The sequence below is a fragment of the Histomonas meleagridis genome (assembly GCF_020186115.1).
Source record: "Histomonas meleagridis strain 2922-C6/04-10x chromosome Unknown contig_16, whole genome shotgun sequence".
Classification (NCBI taxonomy): Eukaryota; Parabasalia; order Tritrichomonadida; family Dientamoebidae; genus Histomonas; species Histomonas meleagridis.
This window is the reverse complement of record NW_027150781.1, coordinates 71,098-89,603: the sequence shown is the minus strand read 5'-3', so window position 1 is coordinate 89,603 and position 18,506 is coordinate 71,098. Positions and strand designations below refer to the sequence as shown.

The window sequence follows — 18,506 nt, the reverse complement described above, 5'->3', positions numbered from 1 at the left end:
TACTTTCAATCTATTATTTTTCCTGTACTATATTTCAATCCCTTTATGTTCATGAAGTAATTTAGCTTTTCTGTATTTTTATATTTGCTAGCATAAGCGCTGTTTCAAATATTATAAATGATTTCCAAATATTATTTTGAAATTTTAAATCATTTAAATAAATATCTGAATCAGTCATTGAATTCTTAATCACTTTTTTATATACATACGTATGAAACCATAAAAATTTTATCAAAATGAAATATCATACATAAGAAGTTTAATTATTGTAAAGACAATAACACTGCTTCACCCAAGCATATTTCAATCATATCAGTCGCAGATTTGATGTGAAGCTCATTTGTTTAAGTTTGTAAATAATTTTAAATAATTGCACATGAGTAAATTAACATTTAAAAATTTAAGAGTTTCTTCTATAAAAAATTAAAAATAGGAACACGGAATTAAAAGAAATATTTACTTACTTATTTTTTGGCTTGTAATTTCCAATGAGATGACGAGCTAAAAACATAGCTGCAAAAAGAAAAGCAGCAAAAATAAGAATTCCATATTTGCCGCCATGCTTGTAAAGATAGGCTGAGATAAGAACTGATGCAATACAAGTTATGATCAGAATGAAAATAGCTGGTCTACTTGTAAGAATTTTTAGTAATTCATCTGATCCTTGTGGAAGCTCCTGTTTTGGAGTTCTGTCGGTCATTTTTGCAGGTGAAGGCGATACCGATTTTCGTTCACTCATTTGACCAAAAACCACAAAAAATGCAAAACAATAGGCGGTTTTGGCGGTTTGAATACGTTTGATGACCGTTTGCAGTGGGCTGGTTTCATTTTCTTCTCCCATTGCCTAAAGTAACAGTGCGTATCCGCAAATACATTTGTGAATAAATTGCTTGGCCGAAAACAGTTTTCTGTTGATTTAAAACATCCTGGTGACATGACTCCAACTCGATGAAATCAAAGATTTAGTTGCTAAATAGCTTAAGGCCAACAAGGATATCATTGTTATTTTCTCCCTCAAAATAAAATTTGGAGGTGGTCGTACCACTGGCTTTGGTCTTATTTACGATAATTTAGATGCACTCAAAACAAAAGCATCGTCTTATTAAAGCAGAGATTGCAGAGAAGAACAAATTTACACGTATTTTGCGTCTGAAACCTCCTAAGCAAAAGGTGAGGGTTTGGGGATCTGGTGCGTGCACAACGTCACAAAGTTCGTCGTCAACAATGTAAGGAAGCACTTGAATGTCAATAAATTTTGAGCTTTATTACTTCACCGAAATTCATAAATAATTATACACTTTAGAAAGTATGTAATTTAATAAATGTTTACTGTTTATTTTTGAATTGTTTTAAATTGAAGCCTTCTTTAATATCGATATCTTCATCACATATGAACAACAACCAAATTTTATTTCTCCAAGCAACTTTTTGAGTATATCGGACACAAATTCAGTCACTAAAACGGCCAAACAAACCCTATTAAATAACGTTCATCTGAAATTTTGCTGACACCAAATTAATGTCCAGTTATCTCCTCGATTTTATCATAAACTCAGCAGATCTTTCCGAAGACATTCAATCAATAGATTCTAAAATTTTTTTAGCTATTAAAGTCGATGGTATTAATAATATGATTACTACACCAAAAGTTCACCCATCAAAGCCAAAATGGGATTATGCTGCGAGACTTATCTTGGTCATTTCCGACTTTTCATCAGCTTTTGTTTACACATTATTATGCACAATCAATGAAGCATCCCAACAAACTATTATTCTTGGTACGTCCAAAGTTGGACTAAAATCGTTTCCAGTTGGAAAACCCAAAAAATTTCAATTTCCAATTCTAAGTTGTGAAAATAATGCAATTGTTGCAGCAAAACTGAAACTAACAGCCACAATTTCAGCTTTTGTCACGCCAACCTATAATCCAGCGCAAATGGCGAATCCAGCACCTGCACCTCCAAGCGGGGCAATTTTCCCAGTTAATTATATGTAAGCAAAACTGTATTTAAATTAGTTATTATATTTAATGTTAAAAATTGTATCTTAAAATACTTTTTTCATTTTAAAATATTTTATTCTTGTTTCTGTTGCAAAAATTTCCACTTTTTTGTATAAAAACCGTCCATATGAAAAACAACACAAAAAGTTGAAAAGAACCGCATTCTAGGGCACCCCGACAAAAGTAGCGCAAACAAATTATGATCTACAAAATTTTGTAGAGCCGCTTTTTCGATTCAAAACGAGATCTGAATGCTATATCATATATGTGAGAGCCAATCCAAGCAGGGACAGACATCAGCCTAAATAAACATTAATTGGTTCTTTGCCTTGTTTTGATCGTTTTGAATTGAAAAAGTAGCGCTATAAAATTTATTAAAAGTGACTGTAGTATAAATGAATTTATAAACAATTTATTTACAAACATTTTTTTACCATAAACCATTCCTATATAAAGTCCTATAAGGAATTTTAAGTTTACTTCCGAACTCATTACCGCAAATAAATTTTAAGCATTTGAACAACATTGTCAAATGTATCTCATTCAAACAACATAAGAATTCCATTCCAGATTTCTCCGTAAACAAATACTTGTTAACATTCTCTGTAATATTTTCCTCCGCAAAAAAGAATGATAAAGTTGAAGCAATGAACAAAACTTGAACAATATTTAATGATTCGAATTTTGTTCGATTATTTTCTGTCAACAAATTATAAGAGAAAGAAAAAACGTTATTAAACGCCAAGTTTTGACTTCGAATTGGTGCGACTTCGATACAAGAAACTACAATTTCAGTAAATCTGATCCATCTATCGTCGTTTTTATCTTTTAAAAATTGACATAACACGAAAAGTGTCTTTTCTGCACTTTTTAGTATTTTATTATTATTTAATATGAAGTAACGATTTATAACTTTTTTAAACTTTTCTCGATTTCTCATTTTCAACTGCCAAATGAACGTTGCCAATATTAAAGCGAATGAATATTCATCTCCATATAACTCGTTATTAATTTTATGTTGAATAATTATATGATCGAAACTTAATGAATCTTCAATTAATTGTGTAATAATCAAATTATTAATTAAGTTTAACTTTTGTTTTATGAATTTCTTAAATTTCTTTCGTTTGAACATTTTTGTTTTTTTATTATAATTTATCAGTAATGAAATTATTGACTTTTTCACTATATTAATATCTTTTGTATCTTTTTGTAAATGTGATTTTTTATATAATAAAATATCTTCGAAGTCAATGTTCAAATTATTTTTGTTGTTTTCGTTCTTATCATTTTCTGTATCACCGAAAATTTGTTTTATTTTGTTTTTGACTTTATCATTTTCGATTTTATTATAAAAATTATTAATATCATAATATAAGTCATTTCGTGTTGAAAGTAACATCTGTAATACACTTTCCGCTAATTTCGGTACTTCTTTCTCATGCATTTTAGACATACAAATTTTCCGTAACTTACGAATCGCATTGTTTAATCCAATCGGATATAAATGTATCGACGGCTTCTTAATAACACGGAAATATGTATAGTTTTCAGATGGACCAAAACTTCGCATTATCGTAGGAATGAAGATTAATAATAATATATCTAAGAAAATCAAAATTAATGAAAATAAATAAACGCTAATACCTATTTCAAGGTCATTCGAGATTAATACTTCAGTAACACATATTGCAGATATTAATGTAAAGTTAATGTCAAGAACTGTAAAGTTTTCTTTCGAAATTAGAAATTTATATTGTGTATTATCAATGGTTAATAATGTAGTAAAGGAATCATAATGATTAAAATCAGAATTTTGTGTTATCATTTGCCAAATGTTATCTCGGACTTCATATAAATTCCGAAAATATAATTGGCCATTATAAAAATAATACCCTGGATCTTCATTATTAGATAAAAAAACAATATCATTCGTGTTGGTAATAACTGCAAAACGTGAATAGATAGAATCTTCATATTCAATAAAGATTTCTTTGAGATAATCAATAATTGATAAAAAATTGGAAATAAACGGCTCCCCAAAAGTGTCGGTGCCGATACAAAAAGTGTCAATCAGAACTTCGCCTGGAAAAAAATCAGAAAGAAATGGAGCTAGAAAACATGTGTGTTTGCGGAATGAAGAGGCTAGATAATTATACCAAGTAGAATTGGTGGTTTGTATAGGAGTACCTTCTGATAATGGAAAAGATTCATTTTCTCCATTAGAATCTAAACGCCATTGATAAAAATCTGATATGTTGGATTTGTTAGAAAATATTGCATAATGGTCTATTTTGTTTGTATCTACGGAAAGATAAAATCCATTTTGATATCCAATTCCGAGAGATGAACAATCAGAAAAAGCAATATTTTGATAAGTACGGAATAAAAGACTTAAAAGTTCTTTCGTTTGATTGACTTCTCCGCTTGAAGATGAAATTTGTTGAAATCCAACTAATAAGTTGGATATATAAAAATTTTCTAAAACCATTTCACGAGTACGTTCAAGATGCCCTTTAACCCTTGGTTTGAGTGTCTGATTTGAAAACTCAAAAGCAAAATTTCGAGCTTGAGAATGTGATAAAAAAGAATATATCGCAAAAATTAAAACCATTAATAACACAGCAATAACATAAGTAAAGCAAATGCATTGGTTCACCTCATACTTCAGTGATTCTTTTTGAATTTGACGGTAAATTCGCTTCGATTTGTAATTATGAAAAACTCTGTTCATGTTTTCTCTTGTATCCCGAATGTCGTTTATTGAGCTAGGGGTATTTTGCAACATAGCGATCCAGACAGGACGTTTTTTAGCCTTTTTCGCTATGTTTGCTTCCATTTTGGTTGAAAAGTTTACAATGCAATATTGAAAATTTGATATGATTACTCTAACTTTTTGTATCAATTGCACGCAAAAAAGTTTCAAAAATAGTTTCAATTTATCTCATTTTTTTATATGATATCATAATAAAAAATAGATTACATTATTACCCTATTATCAATAAATTAATATTTAGATTATTTCAGCTAAATCTTCAAATACCATTTTTGATTATCAATGAATAAACAATCAAAAATGAATATTAAAATTAAACTATAGTTGTTATTTCTGGTAGCGATTTATCTCAAATGATAAAAAATTGTATGGTTTCGTCTTTAATTGATTCTAATTTGAAGGTTTTTTATTTTTCGATCCATCATTATTAATGAAACGATTATGCTTTTGATTTAAAACTTGGTTTTATTTACATGTTGTTTTAATACATAAAAGCACAAAAATTAGTTATTTTAATGTTCTATTTGTTTCTATCAGTTATTAGAGGATATCAAAAAATCGATTTATCTTTGACTATTGCATCTGAAGCTCAATATGGAGGTACATATCTGAGTTGGACTAAAGTTGATGGTAATGACATTCAATATATAGCATATCAAAAGACAGGTTATGAAAATTGGGAAGAGATATCTACATATTCAAAAGGTGAAACCATTAATGTATTACATATTTATCCAAATAAGACAGATGCAAGTCCACAAAAAACACCAGGAAGAAAATGTTTAACAGATAAAAATGAAGAGTTTGATATGGCATCTCTTTTTAAAGAATGGATGGATGGAGGACAAGTGTATTGCCCAAATGACAGAGATAATATCAAAATGTTACAAAGTTTCATTTATAACGGATTAGGAAAACTTGGGGAAGGAGGGGATAAATTTATTAAAGTCACATCAGTTAACATTGATCAGTTCGAGAAAAGCATTGCATCAAATCTTAATCAATATGATGTTATTATTTTTGGGTTTTGGGATCCTCCGAATTATGGTATTGATTACAATATAATTCAAAAATATATTGTCCCTTTTCTTGAGAATGATGGAGGTTTCATAGTATCTTATGGATGTTTTTATCCATATTTCGGAAAAAATGAATTTTTAAATCCCATAGCAAAAAACTACTTTGGTGTTGATGGAATGCCTGTTGATAATCATGCGAACTATGCAACAATTTTGAAAACGAATTATATAACATTGTATCCATATTATATTGGGAAAGCAGGTAGTAAAATTGAAATTTTTCAAACACATACATCAAAAGATACAATATTTGGTAAAACACTTATTCAGGTCGGCAATGCAGATATTGGAAGACATCATGAAATTAATAATAAAAATAGCTATCTTTCAGTTTTTAAAAATACAGCAATGTTTGAAGGAGGTCATTCATTAGGAATGATAAACGATGATGAAATAAAATTACTTGTAAATTTAATACATTCCATGAAGAAAAAAACGCATTCAACAAGTTTTATTGCATATTCAACTATTGATTTGGAACCACCAGTGATTACATCTTTAGATAATACTTCAAACTCAAAACTAATTTCATGGATAGGTGAAGATATAGGAACTATTTATGATTTAAAAATTGAAGCATTTCCAGATAACAATATAAAAAATATTATAGGATTTTCAGAAGTGAAACATATAGAAGTTATAACAGGAATTAAAGGATATTATTTTATTATTGATGATAAGGAATCAACTGAAATAAAGGGAGATAAAAATGAAAAATTTACTGATCAAACATCGTATCAAGCAAAATCTTATCAAACTTCGAAGTATTTTCATATTGCAGCTATTGACCGTGCAGGAAATATTGGTAAAACAAAACATTGCTTTATATCTCCAATGACACCATCACCATCACGTTCTCTTTCACCATCTCAATCACCAATGCCAACTTCTTCTCTTTCACAATCACCAATGCCGACTTCTTCTCTTTCACAATCACCAGAATCAATATCATTAACAACAACATTGGAATCAACAACAGCATCAGAATCATCACACGAAAATTCAGAATATTCCAAATCACATTCAATGTATAAATACATTACAATAAGTATTGGTAGCTTGCTGGCTGTTGGAATTGTTGTTGGAGGAGCATTTGCAGTACATCATTTTTATAGTAATAAAAACTATAAAGAACATGAAACAAGTGGTAACTCACTGCAAAACAACCAATGAAAATGATGATGTATTTAAAATTGACACCATTAATTGAAGGACAGAGAAAAAAAATATTAAAATAAATTAATTTACATCTATTTGAAACTTTTTAACCTAACTAAAAAATAAAGTAAAAAGCTATTCTAAATTTAGAATCAATTTCACTAATATAAAGTGGTTGCAGAAAGGTTTCCCAACGATAGAATCAAATGAATGAAAAATCATCGGATTCATATTCAAAAACTGAAGTGTTTGGGAAACCTTTATAAATTCTTTTAACAAAAAACATCCAGAAACAATTGTTTTCGTAACCAGTTTCAGCGGTTTTATATATAAAATTCACAGCATGTCAAAGTTGTACAACAAAATTTTTATATAAATTTGTTTGTTGTTATTTTACCTGTGGTTAAACACCATATGGTACCATAATGTTTATACAATTAAAAAGGATTGTCTGAGAATGGATCCCATTGGCTAATCTGAATAAATGCAGATTCAGATCGAGCAAGTCCTGTTGATGCGCGTTGGAACGGATCTTCACTTTGGTTCTGGAAGTCACTCCAAAGCGTGTCATACTCCGAGAAATTGTCCACTGAAATTGATGACGGCATAGTAGATATGTCACCAAATCCGGTTTCTGGAGAAAGATCATCAATTGTTGGCAAGTCGTCGTCGAGCTGTTGTATTTGGAGAGGTTGCCGTGCCATAAATGTTTGGCGAATTGGTTGGATTTGATTAAGATAATTGTATTGATATTGATGAGCAGTTGCCGGAAACTGCTTCGCTTGCATTTTTTGATGGTTGTTTTGTTTTTCGTCATAAAGATCTTCATCTAAAATTTCTGGCATTTGGACATTGGTGAAAGAAGAAACAAAACAAAACTTCGTTTTGTCAGAGGCACAACGTACAGTCCATTGTTTTAGGATGTTTGGATGTGATTGAAGCATTGGCAAGGCCGAAATTACACAATTTCTTGCTTTTGATTTTGTTTTGAGAGCAACATACCCGAGTTGTTGGAAACTACCATTGATAGATGATTTGCAACGACTTAAGAAAGCTTTTAATTGCCTGTTATTGACACAGATAATTGGTCCTACAAAACAAATTCCTGTTAAAATACAGCGGGCTTCTTGATTTTGCTCTGATCGCTCTAAGAATCTTAGAACAATATTAAGTTCTTTGCTAAAAGTAACAATTCTTCTATCTTTAGAAGAGATTTTTTGGCCATTATGAAAACTTGTTCTGAGGCGGATAAACTCTTCTTGGTCGTCTCTTGAAAGAGCATTCCAAAACTGGCTCGGAAGAGACATCTCAGTGATTGCGTCTATGGTGTTCATACGGCTTTTTTCTGGTGCTAGATAGAACGATAAATTTTATCACAAATTGCAAACACAGACTGTGAATCTTTTCAAATGTGCTTTCAATATAAAACGATCAAATCCGGAATTTCATGAGTAAAAATACTCGTGTGGGTAAATTTGTATATAGTTCTACAACTTTCGTTGAACTCACCATAACTTGATGAGTTTTATTAGCGAAAACCAGAATCTAATTTTATTGTAAGAAGAGATTTCTTCTTTTCGTTTTTCTATCACTTTGGCAAACCAAAGAATAATTGTTTTGGAAAGCCAAGAAAAATCAATAAAGTGTTTTCTCGTTGGCGATGGGTTTGTTGGTAAAACAAGCCTTATTTTAACGTATGTTTCTGGTGCATTCCCAACAGAACCAAAACTCAACCGAATGATTGATCCTTATTATAAAAAAATATTAGTGGATGACCAAACAATAATCTTTACATATATGACGCATATGGAGAAATTCAATTCGTTGCATACCCAAAAACTGATGTTTTTCTTCTATGTTTTTCACTTGTTAATTTGGAATCACTTGAAAACCTTTCCATTTGGGTTCCAAAAATCAGAAATTATTGTCCCACTTCACCAATCATTTTGGTTGGAACAAAAAGTGAACTTCGTGATGAAATTTTAAGAAAAGAAGTCATAACGGATAAAATAATTTCACCCAAGAAAATCGAAGAAGTAAAAGAGAAAATACAAGCCAAAGATTACGTTGAATGTTCAGCGTTGGAATGTGATAATGTCAATGAAGTATTTATTACAGCTGCTAGGACTGCTTTACAGTTTCCTGAATAGAGCCTGCTGTTAATCTGAAGCCCCGATTGGACAAACCAAGTAGCAAATGTGAAATTAATTGAATAACACAAATTCTAAATTAGAATTTTAAATTCACCAACTAAAAAATAATTATTCCACAAGCCATCAATTTTCCTTCTATACTTATTGAATAAATGTTAAATGAACAAAAAATTTTAAATAAAATTGTGTACATATTTCATATTTTTCATTATTTTACCACTTTTCGTAAATTAATCAATTTTTTTGACAGAACTGTTTGACAGTTTTCTGTTTTATTGGATGAACATCCGGCCAAGTTGCTTTTTCCTCATGTGTGAAGACACAACAATTGATGAATAACTTCATTTTTAGCATGGAATCCAAATATACTCAAGCTTAAGTTCCACAGGTTATTTACAACTATGCCAAAAGCAGGTTATGTAGGAAACCGTTTATGTGTAGCCTTTGCTTATGAAGCACCTCTTGAAAAGTGAATGGTCTTTGTATGGATTCACAATGCCAACACATGAAGAACCTCCAGAAAGTTACACAGAGCACATTAAACTTCTCGCTCGCTTCTCAAGTATTGAAGATTTTTGGAAAGCGTATTCTCATATCATTCGTCCATCCTCTCTTCCAATTCATGGTGCACTTCATGTTTTTAGAGGAACTTCCAGAGCAATGAGAGAAGATCCTGAACATAAAGATGGTGGCTCATTTTTATTCCGTGTTTCTAAAGGAATGGGTCCTTATTATTGGGAACAATTGGTTCTTGCTCTAATTGGTGAGAGACTTCCGGAGGATGTTATTGGAATTTTAATTTCTTGTCGACAAAAATTTTTCAATATCTCCGTTTGGCACAAAACAGCTGATGACGAAAACCTTCGTCAGGAAATTTGTTCAAAGTTTTGTGAGTGTATTCATTTGCCTTTACAAACCAGAATTGATTATACAAAACATAATTCAGTTATAAGTTCAGAAGAAAATAGTGGCGGGAAACAGACAGTACATTACATTTTACAGAAGGAAGGACCAGTTCGTCAAGATATTAAGCCACCACATGTCGAAAAGCAAGATGCCCCACATGAACAAGAATCCCATTAAGCGGACATGGTTTTTCTAATGGGTTTTATTTAAACAGATTAAACATAGTAAATGGTGATCAAAATTATTTTGACATTTTTTTGAAAAAAAAGTTTTTTTAATCCAGTGGGAAATTGACTTAAGAACGATTATTTCCCGTTCAATTTTCAAAAGAGTTAGCTTAAAGTATATTAAGACTCAAGAGTTTCCTATCATCTCTTACTGTTATGAAATTAACCAAATTATTTAAAAATGATTATGTAACATATGAAACATAACATAGATTTTTTTTCAAGCTCAATAATTAACTTAAAAAAATTCAATGATGAAAAGTTCTTAATTCTCCATACAAGAAAATGCATTATTCAAAAAGGACATAAAGATAAAATTTTAAATATTTTTATATTTATTAACAATTTCGTGCTACAACAGTAAACTATTTCGTGCAATATAAGGAAAACGTTAAATTGTGAAGAATCACGTCAAATTTCACTTTTGAATGTTTGCCAGACCAGATAACATATCAAAAAGAACTTTCAATTCTGAAGATTTCACTTTCTTCTGAAAAATCTGGAGGAAACGCATGAGCAAAACGACAAAACTCCAGCTCCCATCGCCTTCTATATACGTTCCATATCAATTCGAAGAGGGCAGTGATTTTATAAGCAAATTTAACACAGATTTTTTAGAATCTCGTAAATATACTATCGATGAATTGAAATTAATTGGGGAAAAACTGCCACAATCAAACGCCATGAAGAAAAACCCATCTCGTGGGTTTATTTCTTTGCTTGATTACATTAATAATCAACAAAATTTTCACAAACAATCTCCCAAAAAATTAATAAGAAATGGTTCTAAATCAAACTACTCTTCCCCAAAATCAGAGCTTAAAGTGGTTTCTCAAACTACATTCCGAACAACAAAAATTATAAAAGATCTTGGTCTATGGGACGACAACTCAGAGGAAGCCTTTCGCAACAGAGTCATATCTCTTTTCAACAGGATTACTAAATCAAATATTAATTCTTCAGTTAAAGAATTAGAATCAATTCTCAAAAATCCAGCACAAATCGATTTTGCAGCAAAACTTATAGTTTCTAAAGCTGGCCAAGAGCATTTATTTTCGACTCTTTATGGAGAATTTTGTTCACATTTATCTATGTCTGATTTAAAGAATTCAATTCTCTCTGAAGCTAAAACTCAATTTCTAAAATGCAGTGAATCCATCAACAATAATTCTGTACACTTTGCTGTTGGCTATTCCAAATTCCTTTCATCTTTGATTTATCATAATCTGATTCCGAACGATGAAGGTAATCATTTTCTTGATATTTTACTCAGCCACATTGAAAGGGATGGTGTAAAAGAGCAATACGTTGACATGCTCAGTTCTTTTGTTGCTGGAGTTGGAAGAGATTTTACGAAGAAAGTGCCAACTTCACTCTGGAACCGGTTTGATTCAATTATTTCACAGAAACTGCCGTCAAGACTGCACTTTTTGCTCAAGGATGTTGAAGAAATCAGAAACCAATGGCTATATGACATTCCAATAAATGTGCATTCCACCAACGTAGCACAGATAGATGAGAATCTGAAAAAAGTTAGAGACTCATTGATGAATTATCTTGAAGGTGACGAAGCTATATGCGACTTAGAACCCAACGATTTCATTGTTAGCGTGTGCAAAATGCTTCCTGATCAAACAGGTTCAGATTCATACGTTTTTGTTGAGTTTGTGTGCGATGTTCTCGAGAGCAAAAAGCCAATTCAAGACAAAATTAATAGAACCCTTTCTATGTTTGCTCGCAGCTATCGAGAGAATTCTATAGAAAGCGACTCTCCAAAAACTTGGTCTGTTTTTGATGATATGTTATATCTAATGATGCTTCGAGATATCCTACAAGTTAACGAAGTAAAGTCGGTGATGCTACAATTTCCCGACAACCACAGTAGTGACGTTAACAATGGGATGAAATGGTTTCTTTATGATCATTGGGATTTCACATCTCCTGTTCACAGCAAAAACTTCTTGTCAAACGAAATTGCGGACGCCCTTGCAATGCCAAGCACAATAGAAGAGCATAATAATCACCGAATATATATGTCACGATTAATTGCAATTTCAATTGTAAGATCTGTTATAGCCAAAGTGTCCGTAGAAGAAAATCCACTCGAAGCAATGAAGAAGTACAGAGGATTCCTCGCACAGGTGATGAGGAAGGAGAAAGATGTATTCGATGATGAAATCACACAGGCAATTGAAATATACGAATTTGGATTTGGACTAATGGATGTACAAAAACTGGTAGAGGATGTATAAAATAGATTATGTTTTTAATGGTTTTTTGGTTGAGGAAAATCGAGAAATATTTTTATAAATATTTTCACGATCTAACCAAATATAAATGAAACAGAATTCATCGCACACACACACAAAAATATATTAGATATTTGGAAACTTATTTATCAAGTTTTTAATAAATATCAAGTTGCACAAGTTCACATGGAGCATGGGATATAATTTATTATCTTGTTATTCCACTTATATTTTGTTCAACATAACAATCTTCAGAATTTACTCAAAGGAATATAAATGAAGAATTTTTCACTGATAAAATAATCAGAAGTCTCCGTAGTCTAATGGTTAGAATAGGAGTTTAACACGCTCTTGACGGCAGTTCGATCCTGCCCGGAGACAATTTTTTGCATTTTTTTGATGTAGCTTTTGAAATTCATAAAAAATTCAATCATTATATCTAAAATGAGAAATATTTCTTTTATCAATTGGGGTAGATTAATCTGTATAGACAGAAAAAAAGATTTAAGATGTCGTTAGATGAAAAGAATCATATGCAATTTTCATAAAATATGAATAATGATACCAAAAAATAGGCAGTATCCACCATAAGAATATATTTTGTAACTTTTTTATCTAAAATACCTATGAGTAAGATGCAGTGATTCGTGATATAAAAAAGTGGTTGCACAAATTTCGGGTGGGTTGAATAAGCACGTTTTATCACGAATGTTTCTATAGTTTACGAATATCAATATTGAAAATTCAAATAAAAAAATCCGAATAAAAACGGTTATCCGATAAGTTTTCAATGTCGGAATCTTCGTCGAATATTTATCGTAAAGTTTAATTCACTTTATTTAATGCAAGAAATTCCAAAAGTTGGCTTCGGAACATGGAGTGTACCAGAATCAGAAGTTGTCGAAAATGCTGTCAAAGAAGCTATCAAGGCAGGTTATCGCCATATCGATTGTGCATTTTCTTATCAAAACGAAGCATCAGTCGGTCGTGCTATCAAAGAAATGATTGACACAGGAGTTGTTAAACGTGAAGAACTTTGGATCACATCTAAGTTATGGTCAACACATCATGACCCAGCACATGTTGAAGAAAGTATCCGCAAATCACTTAAAGATCTTCAGCTCGAATACCTTGACTTATTCCTTGTTCACCAACCACTTAGCTTTGAATACAGCCCAGATGATTTATTCCCCAAAGACGAATCAGGAAAAATCAAAATTGTCGACATTCCAATGGTTGACACATGGAAGGCAATGGAACAATTAGTCGAAAAAGGATTAACACGTCATATCGGAATGTGCAATGTCTCAATTGAGCTTATCGAAAAGATCCGATTCACACCAGGAATCAAGATCCAGCCATATGCAATCCAATGCGAATGCCATCCATACCTTCAAAATGATGCACTCATTGAATATCTCGAAAAACGCGGAATCCATTTCACATGCTATTCACCACTTGGCTCACCAGGAAACGTGAAGCAAGGCGTGTTCCAAGACGACAAGCAGAAGCCTAAAATTTTACTCGAAGATCCAGTCGTCAACGAAATCGCTAAAGAGCTCGGAAGGACGCCAGCACAAGTCATACTGAAGTTCTTGACACAGCTCTCCCCAATGGTATCCGTGGTGCCAAAGAGCATGACGCCATCAAGAATCCGCGAAAACTTCCAACTCGACTTCGAATTGTCGAAGGAACAATTCCAAAAGATGAAGAACTTAAACTGCTACGGAAGAATATTCTGGTTCCAGAAAATGTTCGGAACTGAATTCTATGGTGATGGATACTAAACAATAAGTTAAATGATTTTGTTTTAATGTGTAACACATATTTGGTATTTTGTCTTTGAAATTTTTGAAGTTATTTAGCACTCCTTAAATGAATAAATGTGATTCAATTGCTTTTTTATTTTTTTGCTCCATTTGAATATTAATTTCTTTCGTCATAATGAATTGATGAATTTATTTGTTTTTGAGAATTTGGTTGCGGATTAATTAAAGAATACATTGCAATGCGTGATTGTTATTTTGTTTCTTAATTGAATATTTAATGATAAATGTAAATCAAATGTTTTTTCATATTCTATAAGTTTTTGAAAATTTCTTTCATCAATTGTTCCATTTATGGAATGTATTTAAATTAGAATGTATTTAATTTCTGTTTTTAATATTTATAAAAATGAAATTTATATATGAAACCGCCAAATCAAACTTTGATGTACAAATTAATTTTCTAAAATTTGATGGGAACAAACAATTTATTGTTTATTTACAAGAGCTTTTCCATTGATATGTTTCCTTCTTCTCCATATATATTCATACAATGACCGATTCCTTCTGTTGAATACATAATTAACACTGGTTCACCTACGAGTGCCTGAAGCTCATTCTTATCAACTTGTTGATTTACTCTGCAAACTCTTCTATTATAGTTTGGATATTTTTTGCTAATTTTCTCATTTGGAACCTGAAATGTTACACCATTTGATGCCACAACAGTTGATTCAACTTCATCACTTTGTATTACATTATAAGTTTCCCCAACAGTCATATGCGGGTGCTCAACATTTAATATGCATTCATATTGTTTCATTGCATCTGCAAAGATTTCATTTCCGTCAATGTATTCACTTATATTAAAATTAAATTTTGGAACGCCGAAATTCACAGCTTTATCGAAAGTGACATCGGCTTCTATATCATCTCCAAGTTCTTCATCGATTTCATCTTGGCTATTAATGGTATCTATTTCAGATAGGAAAGTACTGAGGTTATCCTTAATCGACTGCGAAAGATTCGACATTTCTTCGGCAAATGTTATGTATAACTTTGATATTGAATCTTCGCGTTCTTTATCACATTGTTCATAATGAGTTAAGCATTGCTCTGATGTAGAAAAGAAGGTATCCAGAGTAATGTTATAATTATCGACGCTTTTGTACGCTGTTTCTTGTATCTTTTTGAACTCGAATTTTTTGTCGTTGAGCTGATCTCTGATCTTTTGCTTGTTTGGATCCACAACAAGTGCCGAATGAAGAGATTCAATTAATTCGCAAAATTTTTTGTATTCTGTTTGCGCTGTGTTGAATTCTGTGGTGACTTTATCGAGATTGTGAGCGGCTTCTTGAAATTTGGAGTCAATGGCTTCGTTTTTTTGTGCGTAATTATCAATCAAATTCTCAAGACGCGGAATTAAAAGCGTTTTCAGAATGTTGTGGTAACGATTGAGAATAGACATATCGTTGAAAAAGATGTCGGAAATTTCGTTCCAGGCTTGAGACAATGTGCGCTTAGTGGGCTTTGGCTCGGTTTCGTTGGATTCGTTCTGGTTATTGCTGTGAACGGGTAAAATATGATCGATTGACGAAAAACTATTTGAAATGGTTTCAAAGTAGCCATCCAACTCCTTAAGCCTGTTGATGGATGACTTGTAAAGGAAAGAATTCGCGTTTTTTGCATTTTTGAATGTTTCGAAAGAAGAGCTGTAGTTTTCCTTCATCTTCTTTGTAAAGTACTTAAAATGTGTTGTAACGAAGTTAATCTGACCAAGTGATCGTTTACAAAAGCTAATGGTTTACATCAGTTTAATAACATTAATTAATTATTTTTATTTAAAAGGAGATAATATCAAACAATAAATGATGAAGCGATCTTGGATTCGTAATGTAGTGAATACAAATTACATGATATCATCACGATGATAATGTTTTTGATTGAATTTATTGAACGTTTAGAATTATTTAATGTTATATGATTTCAGCATTATGTTTTATATAAAATGTATGTGCAGCAAATATTTATAAACAGTTAAAATTTCATATATAATCTTAACCACGACTTTACATATGAAAATATATCGCAAATTTTTTTTTTATTTAACAACTCAATGTAGATGTATTTTGATTATAATTCAACCTTTAAAATTCACAAGAATTTCATAAGTTTTATTAGTTAATAAAAAAAATAATGTTAACCTTTGCGATCAATTTGATAAGTTATATCCATAAATTAAAATCGAATCATTAATTAAATCATACACAAGAAGCGCAGTATACAAGTGAATTAAGAACTCATTATAAAAATATTATTTATCACTTAATAGGGATGGAGGAAATTCACTTTGAAGTAATCAATTCAAAAATTTACGATAAACATTTTTCATAAGTTTATTATAGAAAAGCAATTTCCGAGTAATTACACAGCTCTGAAGTTATTTGCGACTAAGGCTTGTTCTTCCTTTGGAAGCGATTTGAAGCAATGAACACATATAGGTTTTTCATGATATCCCGATATGTATTTTTGGTCGGCAAGGTTTTGGTTGCACATCGAACAAGAGAAGCAAGCAGGATGAAAGTTTTTCCTAAAGGCATTGATTACTCTTTTTTCTCTTATTTCTTTATGGCATTTGTCACAAATTGGAAATTGTGGTGCAATTGGAGCGTGTTCTCGACAGTAAAATTGACCACCTCTCTGAATGTATGTGTTTTGGTTAAGTTTACACCCGCATAATGCACATAGAAAATGATTTGGACAAAAACATTTTCCAGCAGCAACAATGGACAAAGGATTCCTTGGTGCGTTACAAACGAAGCATCTGTGTGAGAGAGGTTTGATATTTTTGGCACATTCTTTGCAATATATCTCGCCATTAATGCATGTGGGAATCTGAATCGGTACGCCACATTGTTTGCATGTGAAATGCCTTCGATGAAATGCCAAAGATCCATGGTATACGACATCATCTCCACAAGGATTTCCACAACGATTACATCTTGGGCCAAAAGAAGCAATTGAAGCCCAAACATCATTACAACTTTGGCTGTCAACAGGTTGGTTCATGGAGTCAAAGGAACCTGATCGAATAATTCTGATCACTTCTTCATCTTCTTCGTCCATTAATGAATTAAAAGGTTGACTTGAGTCTTGAGGTCTTGGTACACCGAATGGGAGAAGCCTAGGCTCGGCTTGATGATTCTTTTTCTTTCTAGATGAAAAGAAAGCAACTTCGTGCTCGGTCATCTCTCTACTTCCCTGACGTCAGAAATTTTTTACATCCTCACAAAAATTGATAAAAGTATCGTCAGTGACCAAAATGAATATACTAATTGAAAACGAAACGATAGCTGAGTCAAAATCCTTGATTCATCCCACCTCAAATTGAAATGCCACAAAAATAGGCGGTTTTTAATAAATAAACAATTGAATTCAGCCAAAAAAAAAAGAGTTGACGGTTAAAGAAGGACAGAATTGAAAACAAGGTAACCTTTGTAAAGTTATTCATGCATTAGGTTTTTTCGAAATTTTGTTGTTTAAATATTTTATTTGTTTATTTTAGTGATTAAGTTCATTTAGAAAAATTATAATAAAATAAAATGTTCAAAAAATATTTGGATTTTTTTTTCTACATTTATTCTGTGGATTATCTGACATTTTGTATGAAATATGATCGCTTTACGACTCTCCCATTCAAAAATCTCAGAAAAATTTTTCTAAATGGCCAAACGAATCCAACAGCCGAATAACATTTCACATGAATTCATTTCAAAAAGTTTAAAAATTTCTCTTTGTATTTTTGCCAATAATTCTCAAAAAGTTATATGGAAGCCGTTTTCTATCATCGTCGACCAGGGGGTGTTCTTCTGGTTGTGTATAATTAATGAAAAATATCTCATTGTACATAGGTTACAACAAACAATACCCTATATAGTCTGCTTCTATTTATGATAGAGGAAAAAAGAATAAATCAAAATCTACAATTCAATTATAAAATCATGAAATATTACAATGATAACTGAGAAAGATCTTATTCTCGAAGAAGAAATTTGTTTATAACCAAGTAAAGTATTTTAAAAAAATCATTGTTAATCAAATTATGAAAGATAATTCAACAATAAAAAAAAAATTCATTAAACTTAACAGTTGTAATTGGAGCTAATTACAACCAATTTTTAAAGAGCAAC

General features: G+C 31.4%; 8 protein-coding genes across 8 annotated transcripts; 5 read left to right on the top strand and 3 right to left on the bottom strand.

Moving 5' to 3' along the window:
• Positions 1 to 1,519: 1,519 nt before the first annotated feature.
• Positions 1,520 to 1,996, top strand: GO595_001890 (uncharacterized protein; the record flags this gene model as incomplete). The annotated part of the gene is made up of 1 exon (XM_067914738.1): positions 1,520 to 1,996. One exon carries the CDS (start codon positions 1,520 to 1,522, stop codon positions 1,994 to 1,996), a length of 477 nt encoding a protein of 158 aa, XP_067777576.1.
• Positions 1,997 to 5,293: 3,297 nt separating this feature from the next.
• GO595_001889 (bacterial Ig-like domain protein) lies at positions 5,294 to 7,030 on the top strand (the record flags this gene model as incomplete). Its single annotated transcript, XM_067914737.1, has 1 exon — positions 5,294 to 7,030. One exon carries the CDS (start codon positions 5,294 to 5,296, stop codon positions 7,028 to 7,030), a length of 1,737 nt encoding a protein of 578 aa, XP_067777575.1.
• A 422-nt stretch (positions 7,031 to 7,452) lies between these two features.
• Positions 7,453 to 8,322, bottom strand: GO595_001888 (uncharacterized protein; the record flags this gene model as incomplete). The annotated part of the gene is made up of 1 exon (XM_067914736.1): positions 7,453 to 8,322. The coding sequence occupies one exon, from the start codon at positions 8,320 to 8,322 to the stop codon at positions 7,453 to 7,455; it is 870 nt and encodes a 289-aa protein (XP_067777574.1).
• Positions 8,323 to 9,618: 1,296 nt separating this feature from the next.
• On the top strand, positions 9,619 to 10,251 carry GO595_001887 (Eukaryotic initiation factor 4E family protein; the record flags this gene model as incomplete). The annotated part of the gene is made up of 1 exon (XM_067914735.1): positions 9,619 to 10,251. The coding sequence occupies one exon, from the start codon at positions 9,619 to 9,621 to the stop codon at positions 10,249 to 10,251; it is 633 nt and encodes a 210-aa protein (XP_067777573.1).
• A 1,141-nt stretch (positions 10,252 to 11,392) lies between these two features.
• On the top strand, positions 11,393 to 12,553 carry GO595_001886 (MIF4G domain containing protein; the record flags this gene model as incomplete). Its single annotated transcript, XM_067914733.1, has 1 exon — positions 11,393 to 12,553. The coding sequence occupies one exon, from the start codon at positions 11,393 to 11,395 to the stop codon at positions 12,551 to 12,553; it is 1,161 nt and encodes a 386-aa protein (XP_067777572.1).
• An 839-nt stretch (positions 12,554 to 13,392) lies between these two features.
• GO595_001885 (oxidoreductase, aldo/keto reductase family protein) lies at positions 13,393 to 14,337 on the top strand (the record flags this gene model as incomplete). The annotated part of the gene is made up of 1 exon (XM_067914732.1): positions 13,393 to 14,337. The coding sequence occupies one exon, from the start codon at positions 13,393 to 13,395 to the stop codon at positions 14,335 to 14,337; it is 945 nt and encodes a 314-aa protein (XP_067777571.1).
• Positions 14,338 to 14,815: 478 nt separating this feature from the next.
• On the bottom strand, positions 14,816 to 16,045 carry GO595_001884 (uncharacterized protein; the record flags this gene model as incomplete). The annotated part of the gene is made up of 1 exon (XM_067914731.1): positions 14,816 to 16,045. The coding sequence occupies one exon, from the start codon at positions 16,043 to 16,045 to the stop codon at positions 14,816 to 14,818; it is 1,230 nt and encodes a 409-aa protein (XP_067777570.1).
• Positions 16,046 to 16,740: 695 nt separating this feature from the next.
• GO595_001883 (LIM-type zinc finger-containing protein) lies at positions 16,741 to 17,565 on the bottom strand (the record flags this gene model as incomplete). Its single annotated transcript, XM_067914730.1, has 1 exon — positions 16,741 to 17,565. One exon carries the CDS (start codon positions 17,563 to 17,565, stop codon positions 16,741 to 16,743), a length of 825 nt encoding a protein of 274 aa, XP_067777569.1.
• Between the last annotated feature and the right edge of the window lie 941 nt (positions 17,566 to 18,506).